The sequence below is a fragment of the Camelus ferus genome, chromosome 35 (assembly GCF_009834535.1).
Source record: "Camelus ferus isolate YT-003-E chromosome 35, BCGSAC_Cfer_1.0, whole genome shotgun sequence".
NCBI lineage: Eukaryota > Metazoa > Chordata > Mammalia > Artiodactyla > Camelidae > Camelus > Camelus ferus.
The window spans coordinates 24,495,997-24,515,514 of NC_045730.1; the positions used below are offsets into that span (position 1 = coordinate 24,495,997).

Genomic DNA, 19,518 nt, shown 5'->3' on the forward strand with positions numbered 1-19,518 from the left:
AAGTGGTGCCTCTTCCTGTGGCTTCAACTGCTTAACACAGCATTATACACTGAAACGTCACCTTTTAAAGTACTGGTATGTTTAGGATCATGTAATGTGGGCTCATGCTTTTGTTACAATTTAAAAATAATAGTCTCAATAAATAAGACTAAGGGAAATGCACAAAGGTATTTTTCAGAATGTATCATTCAGTTTTAACAAAGCATAAATAATATAAAGTCAATTAAGGGGGGGAGGGCTTTGAGTTAGAATGCACTTAATTTGGGTGAAAAATGACCTCCAGCAAATTACGTTAAACGTTTTAGACTCAAGTTACATCATACACACACAGACACAACATTAACCTTGGAACAGTGAGGACATTCCACAAAATTCCCCTACTTTCATTTTACTTTGCTTGCCAATTATCATGAAGAAAGTCACTTTGTTAAGAACCTGTAGAGAGCTTGTTTTTTACAAGGGAATTTTAATAATACACCCTATTTAACTATCTCATTAATTTCAACTGTGCAAAATCAACAACCCGGAAACGTGAAATCTATACATGGTAGAGCTGTCAGACCCATCATTTCTGCCACATGTGGTTTAAACTGAAATCACTTTCCCTAAAAGCCTGAGCCATCTTCTTTGCATACTAGCACTTTTTAAAATATCATATTCTCGGTTTTATAAGGCTGTTAGCAGAAGCAGCTTTTTTCACTGCTTCACAGATACTCCGTTTTCTCAAGAGATTTCTTATGATCACTTGGATAGACAATGTTTGAAAGTCTCATGTTTTTGCAAAGTATGCTATTTTGTGATGTTTTATATTTTGTTTCTCTCATAATTACTTAAAATTTTTTTTTGCGAGGAGGTAGTTGGGTTTATTTACTTATTTAAATGGAGGTACTGAGGTGAACCCAGGTAGAGTGCTGAGCTATGCCCTCCCTCCATATTTTGTTGAAAACTCTGTCCACAGTGGTCAAGAAGAACATACAAATATTGCCTCACACAGATGTACTTGCCAGTATAACTTTGCCTAAGAAATAAAATAACTAAATGTTAAAAAAAAAAGTTGAGTACATGCTGTGCTTTATTCTTTGGTAGGATACAATTTCCAGGGGCACCCTCTGGTGCTAAAGTAATGTGGATTTGTGATTATTCATTCAAACAATTTTCAGTTAAGAGAGTCCACAAATGGGAATCTCACAACGTAGCCAACGCCAGGCTTCTGGGCTGGAGGTGAGGAGCACGAGGGAACACCTGGAACCTTCCAAGCTCTCGGTGTATCCCTGCTAATGCCTTCTCTTTGTTGGACGTGGGTGTTGACTTCATCATGGAAGACTTCTGACTGTCTTTATGCAAAACTTAGTAGAAATGAGAATCATCTTTACTTTTTAAAGTTTTCCAGGTGAGAAATCAAGTGAGACCTGTTTTTAATTAAATTTTTTATTTTGAGATAACTGTAGATTCACAGGTGTTTCTAAGAAACAAGTTTCCCCTAAAGGCAACATCTTGCAGAAGTCTAGTGTAATATCACAGCCCGAAGATGACACAGATACAGTCAGAATGCAGAACATTCCATCACCACTGGATCCCCTCCTCTGACCCCCAATCCTCCTCCTCCCTGGCCATCACTATTCAATCCTCTTTGTGTATAATTTTGCCATTTCAAGAATGTTACATAAATGGGATCATACAGTGCGTAACCCTTCGGGGTTGACTTTTTTCACTCATTATAATTCCCTGGCAAATCATCTAGTCCATCCAGACTTTTTAAAAAAGTCATATGAAATTAATCTATCCCTCTGGTCATATGACACCAAGGCTGAATCCTTATTCAGGGAATAGAGGTACACTGTTCGAAGGGATTTTTAGCTAGTGGAATCTCAAATAGATTTTAGGACCGTGTAAATGAGATTACCTTTTTTTCAGAGACCATGTGTACAGGCACATCAGATTGAGAACTGGTCCAATATGATATTTCAGACTCTGCATTTTTCACTCTGATAAGACTGGATGTAAGAAGCACAGTCACTGTACACTTCGTCATCACTAGCTTCTACATTTCAGCTTGATTTTTCTATTTGTCAGAAAGGTAAAAATTTAAAGACAAATAGTTGATAGTCCCATGATGGCTTTTTTCTTTCTTTGAAGGGCTTTAGATAGACTCGCAAGTTTATTTTTTAAAAACTTTGTTGCTTACTGTTAGGCTTTATACAGGATATGCTTTAAAATGAAGGCAGGATAATCAGTTATCTCATTCCATTCTCACAGCCCTGGGAGACTGACTTTTTCCCCCTTACTCTACAGATGAGGCTAAGCAAGCCTAGTGATTTGCCTCAGGTTATCTGGTAAAGACATCACAGGGAGAGGGCTGGAACCAGGGATGTCCGTGACTGCCAAGGCCCTGTGACAGTGGAAACCTCAAAGCTTCATGTGCAACGAGGAAGAGTCTTGTTACTGGTTCTTAATCAGCTGCTTTGATCACACCAGTAAGAACAGCTCACTGAAGAAAAACAGATGAGCTAGAAGAACCAACCAATGTTAATGTTTCTGTGCACACGCGACCAGAGCAATACTTCTGTAAAACAACTTCTAAAACTTGTCTGGTTTTAGCAAGTAAAATTTCATTAAATATGTAGTTTCAGCATACCTCTAGTTAAGAACTGCAATTCGTGTTAATAGCAAAAATACTCATGATATGGAAAGAGTTAATGGCACGTCCCTCCCCTAAATCTTAGGTCGTGATACCATTACGAAGGCTCCGAAAGGGAAATTTTCTTATGTGCTGAATTCTAGATTCCGTATTTTTCTATCAGCTCTTTTGCTTTAGAAATATAGGCACTCATGGCATCATCCTTCGATAATCCTAGAAAGATACAAAAAGACTGTTTCACAGACTGATGTACTGGGAAATGAGGAAGGTTTGTTTAACTTATTTAAAAATTAACCACTTTTGAAATAATGCTGTTTGCAGCAACATGGGTGGACCTAGAGATTATCATACTAAGTGAAGTCAGGCAAAGACAAGTATCACATGATTATTACTCCTATGTGTAATCCAAAAAATGACAGAAAGGAACTTATTCACAAAAGAGAAAGAGACTCACAGAGAAAGCAAACTATGGTTACCAAAGGGGAAAGAGAAAGGGAGGGATAAACTGGGAGTCTGGAAATAGCAGATACTAACCACTATGTACAAAATAATCAACAAGGTCCTATTGTATAGCATGGGGAACTATATTCAATAACTTGCAATAACGTATAATGAAAAAGAATGTGTCCATATATATATATAAAACTGAATCACTATGCTGTACACCAGAGACTAACACAACACTGTAAACTGACTATACACCAATTAAAAAAATATTAAGCACCTTTTTGGAGGTTCCAGGCTTCCCATTTAGCCTTGCCTTTTAGATCTAACACTCCTGGACACTCTGCCAAAAGAAGGATAAATGTATCTTCAGGTTTCTTTTTTACCCTATGCTTCTAGAAACACCATTAACAAAGTGCATTGTTACTTTTAAACGACAGCATAATACCAATATCCACGTCTCCCACTACAGACTGTTTGTAGAGCCCGTAGAGGACTTTCAGTTCCTCATCGTCTGGCCTGGTTTTCAGCTTCCTCACGTCGTCAGCTGCCTTATCAAAGTAACCCTAATGGAAAAAGAAAAAGAGGCACCCAGTGTACTTGCTGACTTTGGGGGAACTTAAAGAGGAGGGAGGTTTTGTTTCCACCAGAATTATCCTTAGTTTAATTCGTGGACACTTCCCCTGGTCCTTACCTGTTGCATAGACAGTGTATCTGTGTATTAGATATGGAGAACCAAATAAAATTTTTTTAAACATTTTTTTATTGAGTTATAGTCATTTTACAATGTTGTATCAAATTCCAGTGTACAGCATAATTTTTCAGTTATACATGAACATACATGTATTTATTGTCACATTTTTTTCACTGTGAGCTACCGCAAGATCTTGTACATATTTTCCTGTGCTACACAATATAATCTTGTTTATCTATTCTGCATATGCCTGTCAGTATCTACAAATTTTGAAATCCCAGTCTGCCCCTTCCCACCCCTGTCCCCTTGGCAACCACAAGTTTGTATTCTATGTCTATGAGTCTGTTTCTGTTTTGTATTTATGTTCTTTTTTTTTTTTTTCAGATTACACATATGAGCGATTTCATATGGTATTTTTCTTTCTTTCTGGCTTACTTCACTTAGAATGACATTCTCCAGGAACATCCATGTTGCTGCAAATGGTGTTATGTTGTCGGTTTTATGGCTGAATAGTATTCCATTGTATAAATATACCACTTCTTCTTTATCCAGTCATCTGTTGATGGACATTTAGGCTGTTTCCAAGTCTTGGCTATTGTAAATAATGCTGCTATGAACACTGGGGTGCAGGTGTCATTTTGAAGTAGGGTTCAGTCTGGATATATGCCCAGGAGTGGGATTCCTGGGTCAAATGGTAAGTCTATTCCTAGTCTTTTGAAGAATCTTCATACTGTTTTCCACAGTGGCTGCACCAAACTGCATTCCCACCAGCAGTGTAGGAGGGTTCCCTTTTCTCCACAGTCTCTCCAGCATTTGTCATTTGTGGACTTTTGAATGATGGCCATTCAGACTGGTGTGAGGTGATACCTCATTGTAGTTTTGATTTGCATTTCTCTGATAATTAGTGATATTGAGCATTTTTTCATGTGCTTTTTGATCATTTGTATGTCTTCCTTGGAGAATTGCTTGTTTAGGTCTTCTGCCCATTTTTGGATTGGGTTGGGTTTTTTTTTACTTAGTAAGTCATATGAGCTGCTTATATATTCTGGAGATCAAGCCTTTGTTGGTTTCATTGTTTGCAAAAATTTTCTCCGATTCCGTAGGTTGTCTTTTTGTTTTACTTATGGTTTCCTTTGCTGTGCAGAAGCTGGTAAGTTTAATTAGTTCCCATTTGTTTATTATTGCCTTTATTCCTATTGCTAGACTGCCCTAGGAGACCAAAGAAAATTCTTAATATTGAAAATGTTCAATTTATCTACTTTTAAAAACTGAAGAAGACACAAATAAGTGGAAAGACACTCCATGTTCATGGATAGGAAGAATTAATAGTGTTAAAATGATCATCGTACCCAAAGCCATCTACAAATTCAATGCAATCCCTATCAAAATTCCAGTGGCATTTTTCACAGAAATAGAAAAAGCAACCTAAAATGTATATGCAGCCACAGAAGACCCTGAATAGGTCAAACCAATCTAGAGAAAGAAGAACAAAGCTGGAAGCATCACATGTCCTGATTTTGAACATCACAAGCGGTTGCAAACAAAACAGTATGGCTGTCACAAAAACAGACACACAGATCAATGGAATAGAAATGTGAGCCCAGAAATAAACCCATGCATATTAGTTTATGACAAAGGGGCCAAGAATGTACAATGGGAAAGAACAGTCTCTATAATAAGTGGTGCTGGGAAAACTGGACAGCACATGCAAAACAATGAAACTGAACTTCCTCTCACACTATATACAAAAATCAGCTCAAAATGAATTAAAGATTTGAATGTAAAACTTGAAACTGTAAAACAACTAGAAAAAGATGGAGGGAGTTGGCATCTTGACATTGATCTTACCAACGAGTTTTTGGATTTGACACCAAAAGCAAAAGCAGCTAAAGCAAAGTTAAACAAGTGGGACTACATCAAACAGAAAAGCTTCTGCACAGCAAGGAAACCATGAACAAAACGAAAAGACAACCTACTGAATGGAAGAAAATACTTGCAAATCAGAAAATATTTGCAAAATATTTGTAAACTGATAAGGGGCTAATATTCAAAATATATAAAGAACTCATATGGCTCAAGAACAAACAAAACAAAACAATATGATTTAAAAATGGCTGGAAGATTTGAAGAGATATTTTTCCACAGAAGACATACAGATGGCCTGAAAAGATCACTAATCTTTTATTTTATATTTTACTTTATATTTTAATCCCCACATCATTAATCATCAGGGAAATGTAAGTTAAAACAACAATGAGATATCACCTCACACCTGTTGGAATGGCGATTACAAAAAAATAAGAAACAACAAGCGCTGGTGAGGATGTGGAGAAAAAGGAATCCTTGTACACTGATGATCGGAATGTAAATTGGTGTAGCCACTGTGGGGAACAGTATGAAGTTTCTTCAAAAAAATTTTAAAAAGAACTACCATATGATCCAGCAATCCCACTTCTAGGTATTTATCCAAAGGAAATGTAATTGCTTTCTTGAAGAGATATGTGCACGCCCGTGTTCACTGCAGCTTTATTTACAATAGCCAAGACATGGAAGCTACCTAAATGTCCACTGATGGAAAATATGGGGTGTGTGTGTGTGTGTGTGTGTGTGTGTGTGTATAACAGAATATTAATCAGCCATTAAAAAGGAGCTCCTGATACTTGTAACAACATGGACAGACCTTGAGAGTATTGTGCTAAGTGAAATAAGTCAGAGAAAGACAAATACTGTATGATCTCACTTATCTGTGGAATCTTAAAAAAAAAAAAAAAACAAACCTAGTAGAAACAGAGAGCTTTGCTGTTTATTTTCCTTAATAAAATTTTTTCCATTTTTTTTAAATAAATGGTATTTTATCTTGTGCTATTTGTTTGAAATCAGGAGTAAGCAAGAATTGTCGGCAGCCTGAGTATCAAACAAGAGATGCTCAAAGAGGCATTCTATCCCTGCCCCCTAATTTGTTTCTCTAAAGCCAGACTTCCCTCTTGATCCAAAGATCTGGTAGAGAAAGTGGAAAGCCCACTGTAACATCAGAACCCCAGTGATCTCAGCAGAGTTGCTGGATAAAATTTCCATCTAGCGCCAAAGACAGGGCAGAGCACAACTAGAACAGTTGTTTGGTGATGAACAAAAATCACTTGTAAGCCAGAGGCCAGGATCTCTACACTAAATATCCTTGAATATAGCCCAGCCACCTGATCAGTCCCTGGAGGGGTCTCAGAAGCATGGGTGCACGTGGCCAAGATGAAGGACAGACTCCCTGCCTCATCTTTCTGAGTTATTTTCTAGGAAACTCTCAGCTGCTTTATAATGTTATGGTTAAGAACACAGGTTTTGGAGCTAGACTGCCTTGGTTTGACTCTCAGCTTCACCACTTAAGAGCTGTGTGATCTTGGGCAGGTTACTTAACGTCTCTGTGTCTGTTTCTTCATCTGAAAAATGAGACAATATGAGACAGTAACACTACCCATCCACATGTAAAACTTATCTATGAGGATATAAGTTAACAACATACATAAAATATTTTAAATAATGCCTGGCACATAATGAATACCGAAGAAAGTTTAGGTGCTATTATTTTTATTGTAAGGGTTTTTAGGGGAAAAAAAACTAGTTTTAGAAAAAACTGGAAAAAAAGTACTTGCACTGAAGCAAGACATGAAAAATACTTTTTATGATTTAACAAAGAATACAACATTGTTGGTATACGCTCAACTTTTAGAAAAAATAAAGACTAGAAAGAAATATACTAAAACTGTCAGTACTAATTGTCTTTGATTATTGGTCAGTTTTCTAATTTTTAAAAATACTTTCTATACTCTCCAAATTTTCTGTAATGTGCACTTGTTTGTCTATAATAAGGACAAAGTTAAAATGCTACATTTGTGCCCCAGGCTTCCTAAGGGCAGGGCAGTGTTAGGCTATTCAGGGAGGAGTGCTGGCAGGTGGTATGAGCCCATCTGAGCCCAGTACCTCCTTGTTGAATGAATGAATGAATATGTGAGTGGATATTAGAAGGGTCTGAAAGTTATCATAGGTGAGAAACAGGCTGAAATACACAGCTGTTTACACTTAAGGCCAAAGCATTCTGGGCCCAAGGGAAAGCCTGATGATGTTTCTGAGCTGCTGTAAAGCTGGGCTCATTGCTTCTGGTGAGGAATTTCGGCCTCTGTTGAGCTGCTTCTCTGGGAGCTGTGTCCAGGAGTGTGCACGTGATTCTTCCCAGCCCCATCAACTGCGCTGGAGGGTCTTCAAAACAACTGCCTTAAGGCATCTCCTGAGACCCTCTCCTATTCATGTTTTCACCACTAGGCCCCCTGACCCCACTTCTGCCGTGGCAGTGACCACAGCGTCAGCAGCAACACTCACACTGGGTGCCTCCTGCCATGCATTCAATGCCCGACATTTAAAAACATATTTCAGAATATTGAGTGATGAGAAACCGTTCAAAATACACACACACACACAAAAAGAGCAAAACTATATAAATAGCAGGCTCGGTGGGTTATAAACACGCACATACACATCTGTATGTGTACATCCACGTTTCTAGAATATATGAGAAACTGACCCATTATGTTAGCGTGGTTATCACCTGAGTGAAGGAATTCGATGGTTTTACTTTACATTTGTTCTCTTTCCCCCGAATTCTCGCTTGAACATACTCCCCACCCCCACCCCCTTCCCAGATCAGAAAAACGGTGATTTTTAATCATGGTTTTACAGACCTCTGCACTTACTTAGGAGAGCCCCTGGATCGTACCAAGGATCAAGGGGCGGGGGTGAGACCCAACCACCTTTTCCAAGAAGGAAAGAGCAGGCGGAGCAGGGACCCCGTGGTCCTCCCGGGGCAACCTGGCGTCCGCCCTCCCCAGGGCCCGTGCCTACTTTGCATCTAACCAGTCCCCGGGTTCACTAGAGTTTCCATAGGGAACCCAGCGCGCAGTCAACAGGTGGCCCCTGTGCGGACTACCCGCAATAGGGAGGCGCTCCGACGGGGTGGGAGTTTCCCGGGGTGGGGCGAGGACCACCCGCATCAACTGCTCCAAGCGCGGGGTCCACGCCCGCCACCAGAGGGCCGTCACACTGGCTCCACGCCCCACTCGTCCTTCCCCTTCCCCGGGAGCACGCCCCACCCAGCACAGCCGGCTCAGCCCAGGCTCACCTGCAGGGACATGGTGGCGGAAACCAACTGCGGCCACACTCCCGGCGCTGGATTCCCCAGATCCCACCTCCCTCTGCCTATTTAATAGCAACGCACCACCTCTCACAGGCTCCCATTGGGTGCGCTCCCGGGCCTGGCTGGCTTCCATTGGCCGCTGGCCGTGGGGGGCGGGGCTGGGCGGTGAGTGGCACCCGCTCTGGCCGCGGCGCCTGTGCTGGTGCCCTAGGGTCCTCCTGAGGGTTGTCCGCTGCCAGCCCTGTTGCAACTGGCAAGGCGAAAGGCAGGGAATTTAAATGAGTTCGCCTCAGTCCTTGGCTCGCTCCCCGATTCTTTCTCAAGAGATTGTTTGCAGGAAATCCAGAGAGGTCTCCCCAAGGCACGGACCTCGCTTGGGATTCCTTTTTATAAATACCTCTGTCCTCCGTATGATTCCTAGAAAGCTGGACAGAAGACAGCATTTACTCAGACCTCAATCTTCCGACCCGTCTCTAGGCGCAGCCCATTGGGAACGGTAAAAGCTGGTAATTTGTATCTCATCTTTCTAAAAGCAAGACCACTTAACATTCTGAACACGTGGGGCAACCACCCGAACTCGTTCTCAATTAGAGTAAGGCACAGGACTACTCTCCTATTCAACTTGACCCCATTCTCCAGGGGAAGAAAGCTCAATGTCTCTCCTAGTCTGAAGACACAGAATGGGGTGAGGATTCTTTATTTTAAATAGAAGGCCTCGTGGAGCAAGATGACTGGAAGAAATGGCAAAGTCAATTTTAAGAAAGTTACTGATTTGACAGTAACAATGCAACAACGTATAAGCAATTCAAGGCCCTCAAACATTTTAATTTGCTTTCACGTAAAATTATTTTAAAAACGTATTTGTTACTTTTTCATGTACATCCCTTGGTGTTTTATTTTCTTCTAAAAAATATTTTCATGGTGAAACCAGTGAGTTCCCAACTAAAGAACAAAAAGCAAGTATTAGAAAAATGCACTGGGCAGGATTTTTTTTTTTTTCCATACCATGGGAAATGCATTGTTAGGCACAAAAGCAAATGACAGCTTCAAAACAGTGAATGTTCTGTCTGCTGGAGAGAGCCCCGTTTATCCGTGTGTCATCAGAGAAATACTGCAGTGAGGTCCAATGTTGTTGTGTATCTGCGACTGAGACATTTTGGCATTATAGTCATTATGAGAAATCAGAAGAGAGGGAAGTCACACTGTGCTCTGTTTTATTCTCTAAGTCTAGAATATTCTTTTAAGAACACTTTTCAAAACATGTTCTTCTCTTGAGTTGCATCCCCGACTGAATACCAGAGCCATGGGTGTCCTGTCTTCAGAGCACAAAAAGAAGAAACAATGGAAACTTGTCCTCTATTCAGTGCTAATAATATATTACATCTAGTGAAAACTTGGCTTTGTGGAACCCTTAGGGAGTGAGTCAAGTTGAACCATCAAGTTATTTTTTATTGTATTATTAAATATTGATTATGTACATATACACGTAAAATTTTGAAAATAAAGGGCACATTTACGAACATGCCACCAGTTTAAGAAATAGAACATTCCCTTTCGCTTTGTGACTCTCCTGGTTCCATTCCATCCTATCCTCCTTATTCGCTCACTCACTCATTCATTCATTCATTCAAATAGTTACTGAGTGCCAAAATGAGCCAGGCACTCTTCCATGTTTTTGGGAAACATCAATCAACAAGACAAACAAAAATCCCTATCCTTGTGTTACATTCTGATAGGCGATGACAAATAATAGACACATATAATAAGCAAATTATATAGTCTATTTAAAGATTTTAGGTGATAGGTACTATTTTCAAAAAGAGCAGAGCAAAGGATGGAGAATCTTGTGTATGTAGAGTGGAGGATGTGACTTGATATTATAAATACAGTGATCAGGGTTAAGTCTCTTAGGAAGATGACATTTGAGTCAAAATTGAAAGAGGTGAGGGGGCTGGCCAGGAAGATCCCTGGGGAAGGGCTTCCCTTGCAAAGGCAGCATTCAGTACAAAGGCCCTAAGGAATAAGCTTCCCTGGCAGGTGTGAAGTAAGGAGCCAGTGTGGCTGGAGCAGAGTGGTGAGAGAGGAGGTCAGAGGATAGGAGATGCAGACCAGATCACAGAAGGCCTTGCACAAAGGCACTTGGCTATAAGCAGGAGTGAAACAGGACCATTGAAAGGTTTTGAGTGAGGACTGACATGATCTGACTTGCTTTTTAAAAGGATCACTCTTGTTGCTATAACCTCGAAGAAAAAGATTGGAAGCAAGATTCTTACAGTAATAACCCAGGGAAGAACTTATGGGTGTCTGCAACTCAGGTGATAGCAGTAGAGGGAGTGAGAAGTAGTTTGGACTCTGGATATATACTGAAAGTAGAGTCAATAGGAGTCCCTGGTAGATTCTACATGGGATGTGGAAGAAAGAGGAGGCAGGATAACTCCAAGATGCTTGGATACTTGGCCTGAGTAACTGAGGTTTGGTGGGGTGGCCAAGGTCAGAGGTTCAGTTCTGGACACGCTATGTTTGACATACTGGATATCCAAGTGGAGATGCCAAATAGCCGGTTGGAAATCCAAGCTTCATCTGGGCTGGGTACATAAATTAGGGACTCATGGTCATAGAGATGGTGTCTAAAACCTTGAGATTGGATGGCCCTAGGAATTGAACGTATGTAGAGGAGAAAAGGAAAGAAGACTGAAGATTGGGCCATGGGAAATTGCAACATTAGGAGTTTGAGGAGAAGAGGAAGAGAGAGCAAAGTGATTATCGAGGTAAGAGAAAAACCAAGAGAATGTGCTGTTGAGAAAGCATAATAAGGAGAGGGTTTGGTTAGATGAGGACTGAGAATTAACAATTGGATTTGGGTCATTGTCAAGATTATCCATGACCTGAAAGAAGTTTTAATGCAGTCATCGTGGGGGTGGGGGTCAAGCCTGATTAGAGTGGCTTTAGGAGAAAATGCGAGGAGCAATACACAGCAGTTAGAGCCGTTTTCTGGGCTCTGCACTTGTTTATCCCTCCACCTACATCACACTGTCTTAATCATTGAATCCTCTAAGTTTTGTTCTTCTTCAGGGAGGATTGTCTTAGGCACTCTTCTATAATTATTTTAACATCCATGAGTTTCCATAGACGAAAATTCTTGAATTTTTCTTGGCATTGCATTGAAACTCCATATCAGTTTGGGGGAGGAGGTGGAGGCTGGTATCTTTAAGCCGAAGTTTTTTTGTTTTTAATTGAAGTATAGTCAGTTTACAATGCTGTGTCAATTTCTGGTGTACAGTATGATGTTTCAGTCATACACAAATATACATATATTTGTTTTCATATTCTTTTTCACTGTAAGCTACTATAAGATATTGAATATAATTCCCTGTGCTATACAGTATAAACTTGTTTAACTATTTTGTATATACCAGTCAGTATCTGCAAATCTCAAACTCCCAATTTATCCTTTCCCACCCCCTTCCCCCCGGACCCCGGTAACCATAAGTTTGTTTTCTATGTCTATGAGTCTGTTTCTGTTTGTAAATAAGTTTGTCTGTCTTTTTTTTTTTTTTTTAGATTCCACATATAAGTGATATCATATGGTATTTTTCTTTCTCTTTCTGGCTTACTTCACTTAGAATGACAATTTCTAGGTCTGTCCATGTTGCTGCAAATGGCATTATTTTATTATTTTTTATAGCTTAGTAGTATTCCATTGCATGAATATACCACAACTTCTTTATCCAGTCATCTGTTGATGGACATTTAGGTTGTTTCCATGTCTTGGCTATTGTAAATAGTGCTGCTTATGAACACTGGGGTGCAGGTATCTTTTTGAATTAAGGTTCCCTGTGGATATATGCCCAGGAGTGGGACTGCTGGATCATACAGTAAGTCTATTTTTAGTCTTTTGAAGAATCTCCATACTGTTTTCCACAATTAAGCCAAAGTTTAACTATTTATGACTTCCACATATCTTTTTCAATTAATTGTCTTATTATTTAGAGAATATGCTCTAATTTTCCCCAATTGAAAGTCTTGCACATCTTTTGTAGATTTATTTCTAAATAACTTTATAACTTTTGATGTTACAGGTAGCATCTTTTAAAAAATTTCTTTAGCTGTTTGAAACTGATATAGAGGAAGGGAATTGATTTTTGTACATTGACTCTATCTAGCAGCCTTGATAAATCTTTTTAATTTTAATGATTTTTCAGTAAGTTATTTTGGGTTTTTTCTATAGCAAACATACAATCTATGAATAAATGACAGTTTCATTTCTTCCTTTCTAGTCCTCACACCTTTCTTTCTTTTCACTGCCTCTCTGCGCAAGCTGGGGCCTATACTATAATACCAAATGCTATCATAATAATAGTAATGATATAACTATAATATAATAATGGTCACTCTGATCTTGTTCCTTTGTATAAATATACCACAGATTCTTTACCCAGTCAGAATGTTCTTTTTCTGATTTTTAGTATCATCATTATGCTAGCACATAAAACAAGTTGAGAAATCATCCTCCCGTTTTTGTATTCTGGACTAAATTGTGTAGAATGGAAAAAAATTACAAACCAGAGGTCACCCACTCAAATGCCAATGACATTTGAGCTGATTTTTTTGCTTGCTGCCTCCCTCCCTTTCAACTCCTTGGTGTTAAAGCCCACTTTAAAAGCACATGGGAAACTCAGTTGTTTATCCCATTGATTTTCCAACCTGTAGCCAGAGTCAGTGTCCTATAATACAAAGGGCACCTGGTTACACGACCTGCTGCGTGCACCTTGCAGTGACATCCCAGCTCTCTTATGATAAACTCCAAACTCTTTTTGGCATAGAGATGGCTCTAATGCTATTGAGGCCCTCAGTAAAAGTCACCTATGGGACGTCCCCAGAAAGAATCCGTTAAGGGTTCTGATACGTTACCTAACTACCGTCCAGCAACACCCACTCCCCTCCCCAACAAGAGCGGAAGAGTGGGCCCCCTGCTGCAGATGACGGTCCTGGCGCAAACGTCCAGGTGGGGTGCGGCGGCTCTCTTGTCCCCCTGGAGGCTCCAGGCCTCCTTTTGAAGGTTAAGCGGCAGTGATTTGAAAAGCAGTGTTCTCTAAGCCTGGAGAGGTGCGGCTGCCCAATGAAAAGGAACTCCGTCGAGAGACGGCCCCGACCGTTTGTGCCTCTCCATCCTCCACTGCGGATGCAAGGTTCCTCTTGGCCGGGATGCTCGACATTCAGAACAGAGCAGATTTCCTGTTCAGCTCGCACTGACCGCTGTTTGCTTCTAGCACCTGGCCAATCTCCTGCACGTTCTCTTTGGGCTCCATGAAGTTCATGATCTTCAGACTCCATGTCAGTACAGTGAGCGAGGCCTGGCGTCCCCACATTTTTTCTTTTTCACTGCCTCGGCTGCAACTCCAAGAGGTGTGAGTGGCTCCCATAGGCTTCTGCTTTCACGTTCCTCCTGGCAAACCTGAAACGTAGATGTCTCAGTATGAACTTGAACTTGAACATGGCGAAGAGGCCCCCAGTGGCCCCTGCGGGTCCTGGCTGGTTATCAGAGGGAAGACTGGCGAGGTGGCGCTTATTCTTCCGAGTGTGCCCAGGTGGATGGAGTTTCCTTTGGACACATCCTGTGGGAAACTGGTTCCTTCTGTGGCTCTGCCACTACTTTCTGATGTGCGGGAGGCCGAAGGGCCCAAAGGGACCCACTTGGGAGTCTGTGCTGGGCTGGAGACACGTCCCGGGTTCCCTCTGTGGGGCACAGCCCTGAGGCCTGCTTGAGCTGCACCGCTTGGATCCCCGGTGCCAGCGTGGCCTTGTCGGGGACACTGGGGTGTGGAGGGCTGCGGACGCTGTGGTGGCCCCGCCCCTGGCACCATCAGGCTGTTCGCCCTTCTGCATGGAGGACTGGCCAAGGCTGGCCCCCTCCCAAAGCAGGCAATTCCAGCGTTGATTTATGCTGATGGCTGAGAGTGACTTGGTCGCTGTTGCTGGTAGTGAGATGCCCTCTTACTCTCCAGCCGGTGGAGGGACCGGCAGGTTCCTTGGTTTTGCTGCAGCCCTCCCATCCTGATGTCGGAGCCTCCTGAGGTAGTTTATGTTCTGAGTTGCTCCTCTGAGTATTCTCGGAGGGGGAATTAGTGGTGGGGGCAGCCAGCTCACTGATGCCGCCCTGCTGTATGTTGGCGGAAACTCCACGTGGATGCTCGGTGCGCTGCAGTTGGTTGGATCCGCTGAAGCCTGGGGTTTCAGGGCGAAGATGTGTCCCTCCAGCTTGGCTCTCTTGCACCTCAGAAGCAAACAGATGGCCATCATTTGGTTGTACTTCTGGCCATCAGTGAGCCTTGGATCTCTTCCCTGTGTCACACGGACACCTTCCACTGTCAGCCAGGGTTCCTGGGAGACAGACAGTGGCTCCACACAAGCTCCACTTTGTCTTCATGACCTGTATTCATCCGCAGATCTTTCCTGATGGGCTCTAAAGTGCCTCTCTTGCTGGGGTTGAGAATGAGAAATTTCTGGAGCAGTTTTTCCACATTTCCTGGACATGTGAAAGGATATATGGTATATTCACTGAGTACCCACTCCTGCAGCTCCCTAAAGGCAGGAGTCCATCAAAAGGTGTGGGGGTCTGCTGACCAGTATATAAACAGATGACCCGCAGATTCCGCACATCTACTGCAGATCCATCTTATTTGGACCTGGAAGAGTTCCAGGGTGGCACAAAGGGGGTACCAAAGAAGGTATCCAGCTTATTGCCAAAGGTGAATCGTTGGTGAAACCAAAGTCTTCAAACTTGATTTTCATATCAACATCCAAAAGCAGGTGTTCTATCTTTAACTTGATGAACAATGCACACCCTGTGACAGGACTCCACTGATGGAATTTGCCAGGACCTCTTTTCTTGAGGACTTCCGTGAACTACTAAGTACTCAGACACATCGCTTCCATTGAGTACTTCCTGACAAGGCAGAGTGGATCACTACAAATAATTGTTTTGGGATGGTTCAAATCCTTCGTGATTCTTACTTTAAGGAACCATCTCTGGTGTTTGGACGAGTGTCCTAAGTCTTGTCGATGGTCTTCATGACTTCCTCTTTCCCAGCTCAGGATGTACTGAGCCAACTTCAGCTTGGTCAAGTTGCCCGTGGCAATGGTCTTGAGAACTAGTGGTTGTCAAAATGGGTGTCCTTCTCAGCAGAGATGACTGAGATGCCTAGAGCATGTTGGACTCACTGCTGACCTGGGAGTCAAGGTGTCCTACGGTCAACTTAAAATTGGGAAAAGCTGATCAGAAACTTGACCCAAATCACCTCAAAAAAAAAATCACTTCCATACTCCTCCTGATGAGCTGATTTTATAACAGAGTCAAAACACAGTGCCACACATACAAATACTAACAAATGAAATAAAAGGAAAAAATACAAAAAGAATCTAAAAATGGGGGACATGAGAAAAAGAAAAAAGTAAAGAAAAGATGAAAATGAGAAAAGAAAAAGAAGAGTAAAGAAAAATGAAAGAAAAAGAACAAAGAAAAAAATGGGGAAAAAAGTAAAAATTAGTAATAGACAAAATAGAGAAAAATCCTGCAATGTCAATGAGAAACATTGGTCAGAGTTCTCCAGGTCACTGAAAACCAGCTTCTTGAGCTACAAGAACTGAAAAGCCAGGAAGTTAGAAGCTTGACTTTTCCTAAGAGTGGCTTCTTGCAAGGCCATAACAAGAAATCAGGCCATCAAAGCTGGTCATTATCTACCGTGGTTTTCTCACTTTGGGGATTCTAGACCACTTGTTTCTTTCAAGCAAATTATTGAGGACTCCAAAATGCTTTTTGCTTAATGGGTTATGGCTCTCAACATTTAACTTTTTAAAATTAAAATCTGTGGCTTTTTCATTTCTAGTTTGAAAAGCTATAATGATTTTTGGCTTTGAAGAGCTCATACTGGCTACACAGGAAAATAAAATTTATATATGAAGCAAACTGCATTTTCAAAGATTTTCTTTTAAACATAGATGAAAATTTTCCACCCATTTATTTTTCCTGCTTGTTACATTTTCTGTGATGAGTTTAATCTATTTTACTAGTCACTAATCAGAAATAGTAGCTTTTCCCCCATAAATGTAAGTGGTTTTAAATGTTACATTAACTACTAAAATATGGCTATTTCTGATACATGGTTTTGTGTGATTGGTTCAATTTGTTCACAGTCTGGTTGGTCTAAATATCTGTCAATGATGAATATTCACAAGTGTGGAAGTGAAAAGACTTGTATTTGTGTTGTGTATATGAAATGAGTCTGTTAGTAGTATTGAATTTGTTACAAACAGATCCATAGGGAGAAAATTAAAACAGAGTTCCTAATACCTTCCAACTAAGCAACTGGGTCCAGTCACTTTTAAACTAGTAAAGTTATAAAGTCAGTGATGTCCTAACACTGGATTAGCGACTATGGTGCATGTGACTATGTCACAACTTTAGATGAATAAATCATTTCCTACAATAAACATTTTAATAAATATAACTTCCTGAAGCAACAAACAATGAATACAATTTCCTCAAATGAACAACTAAGTAGACATCACCTAGGCATGGAAAGTTATGTTTCCTGTCATTTTAAAGTTAGGGTATTTTTAAGAGAACTCCTTGCAAAAAATTAACCAAGACGTTATCGCTGTAACAAATTTCAGAGAAAGAATATATCTGACCATATGCATTTTTATCTTCATTTAGTTTAATATTTATATTTTAGAGTTTTCAAAGTGAAAGTTCATAAATATCTTCCACTTTTTACCCAACCTATTAAGATATAATGGTAGCTCAGGACTTTATCTTCTCAAGGCACCACTGCCAACCACTTTCCATTTGTGTTGTTTCAATGATGATATGTAGACAGGGCTGAATTAAAGTACCCATGGCTCATAATTTTGTTCCCCACCATTTAGTGATAATATTGTATGTGTTTTACATGTTAATATCCAATTAACATACTCTGCAACTGAACACCCTTAAACCAAAGGTCTCCCTACTGGGGATACCAATGGTTTCCCACCTAGCAGCCATTTCCCCCTTCATTTTTGTCAACAGTCCTACTTCTGTTTAGCTATGGAGCCATCAGATGCTCAGGGACCATCTCCAGGAGAAGGCTCACAACTGGTCTAAGCCAGTCTTGTTTGATTCATTCATCTCTGCCAGTGACTGGTGTAGGTGTGGGCATGTTAGCAATTGTGTCCAATAAGCCACAAAAGGAAGCCTGTTAGGGCTTCTTAGAAGGATTTTTCTTGCTGATAGAAAAAATGCATGAGGGAAAACTTCCTGCCATCCGGTATCACTGGGTAGGATGTGATGATCTACTTCATTTCTTTTTAGGGCTGAGTAGTATTCCCTTATATGTATATATCACATTTTATATATTCATCCATTGATGGATGTTTGAATTGTTTCCATCTTTTGGCTATTGTGGATAATGCTGCTATGAACACTGGTTTACAAGTATCTGTTGAGCCTCTGCTTTCAGTTCTTTTGGGTATGTACCCAGGAGTGGAATTGCTGGGTCATAGTGTAATTCCATGTTTAACTTTTAGAAGAAACTCTATTCCATGGCAGCTGCACCATTTTTATTCCAACCATCAGTGTAAAAGGGTTCTGACTTCTCAATATCTTCACCAAAACTTATTTTCTGTTATTTTAATAATAGCCATCCTTGTGAAGTGGTATCTCATTATGGTTTTGATTTGCTTGTCCCTATTGACAAAGGATGCTGAGTATCTTTTCAAGTACTTACTAGACATGTGTTTTTCTTCTTTGGAGAAACATCTATTCAAGTCCTTTGCCTATTTTTGAATTGGTTTTTTTGTTGTCGAGTTTTCTCTTATATATTCTGTTTCTTTATGTGCTCTGAATATTAATCCCTTATTCAGATATATGATTTGTAAATATTTTCTCCCATTCTGTGGGTTGTCTTTTCAGTCTCTTTGATAGTGTTGTTTAATGAACGAAATTTTAATTTTGATGAAAACCCAATTTACTTTTTCTTTTGTTGCCTGTGCTTTTGGTATCATATCCAACTTATGACTGCCAAATGCATTTTGAAATGAAGATTTACTCCTATGCTTTAAGAGTTTTATAATGTTCGCTCCTAAGTTCAGGTATTTGATCCATTCTGAGTTAATTTTTGTATAAAGTGTAAGTAAAGATTCAACTTCATTCTTCGGCACTGGATATCCAGTTTTTCCAGCATCTTTTGTTGAAAAGACAGTCCATTCCCCTCTGAATGGCCTTGGCTCTCTTGTCAAAAAATAATTCACCACATATATGAGGGTTTATTTCTGGTTTCTGTATTCCACTGGTTTATGTGTCTGTCTTTATGGAAATACCACATTGGTTTGGTTTATATTGATTTATAGCTTTTTAGTAAGTTTTTAAAATTGGGAAGTGTGAACATTCCAATTTTGCTCTTAATTTTCAGATTGACTTGATTCTTCAGGGTCCCTTGAGATCCCATGTGAATTTTAGGATGGGTTTTTCTATCTCAGCAAATAATACCTATTGGGATTTTGATAGGAATCACACTGAAGCTT

General features: G+C 40.4%; 1 protein-coding gene across 2 annotated transcripts; it reads right to left on the bottom strand.

The window, feature by feature from the left end:
- Positions 1–970: 970 nt before the first annotated feature.
- Positions 971–9,005, bottom strand: ACBD7 (acyl-CoA binding domain containing 7). Of its 2 annotated transcripts, XM_032474030.1 has the most exons (5): positions 8,941–9,005; positions 3,531–3,648; positions 3,363–3,425; positions 2,740–2,851; positions 971–2,507 (listed from the first exon to the last, which is right to left on the bottom strand). In XM_032474030.1, the coding sequence occupies exons 1-4, from the start codon at positions 8,950–8,952 to the stop codon at positions 2,778–2,780; spliced, it is 267 nt and encodes an 88-aa protein (XP_032329921.1). In that variant the 5' UTR covers positions 8,953–9,005; the 3' UTR covers positions 971–2,507; positions 2,740–2,777. The 2 variants fall into 2 exon arrangements, with proteins under 2 accessions (XP_032329921.1, XP_014420574.1); XM_014565088.2 differs by having other exon boundaries at positions 971–2,851.
- Between the last annotated feature and the right edge of the window lie 10,513 nt (positions 9,006–19,518).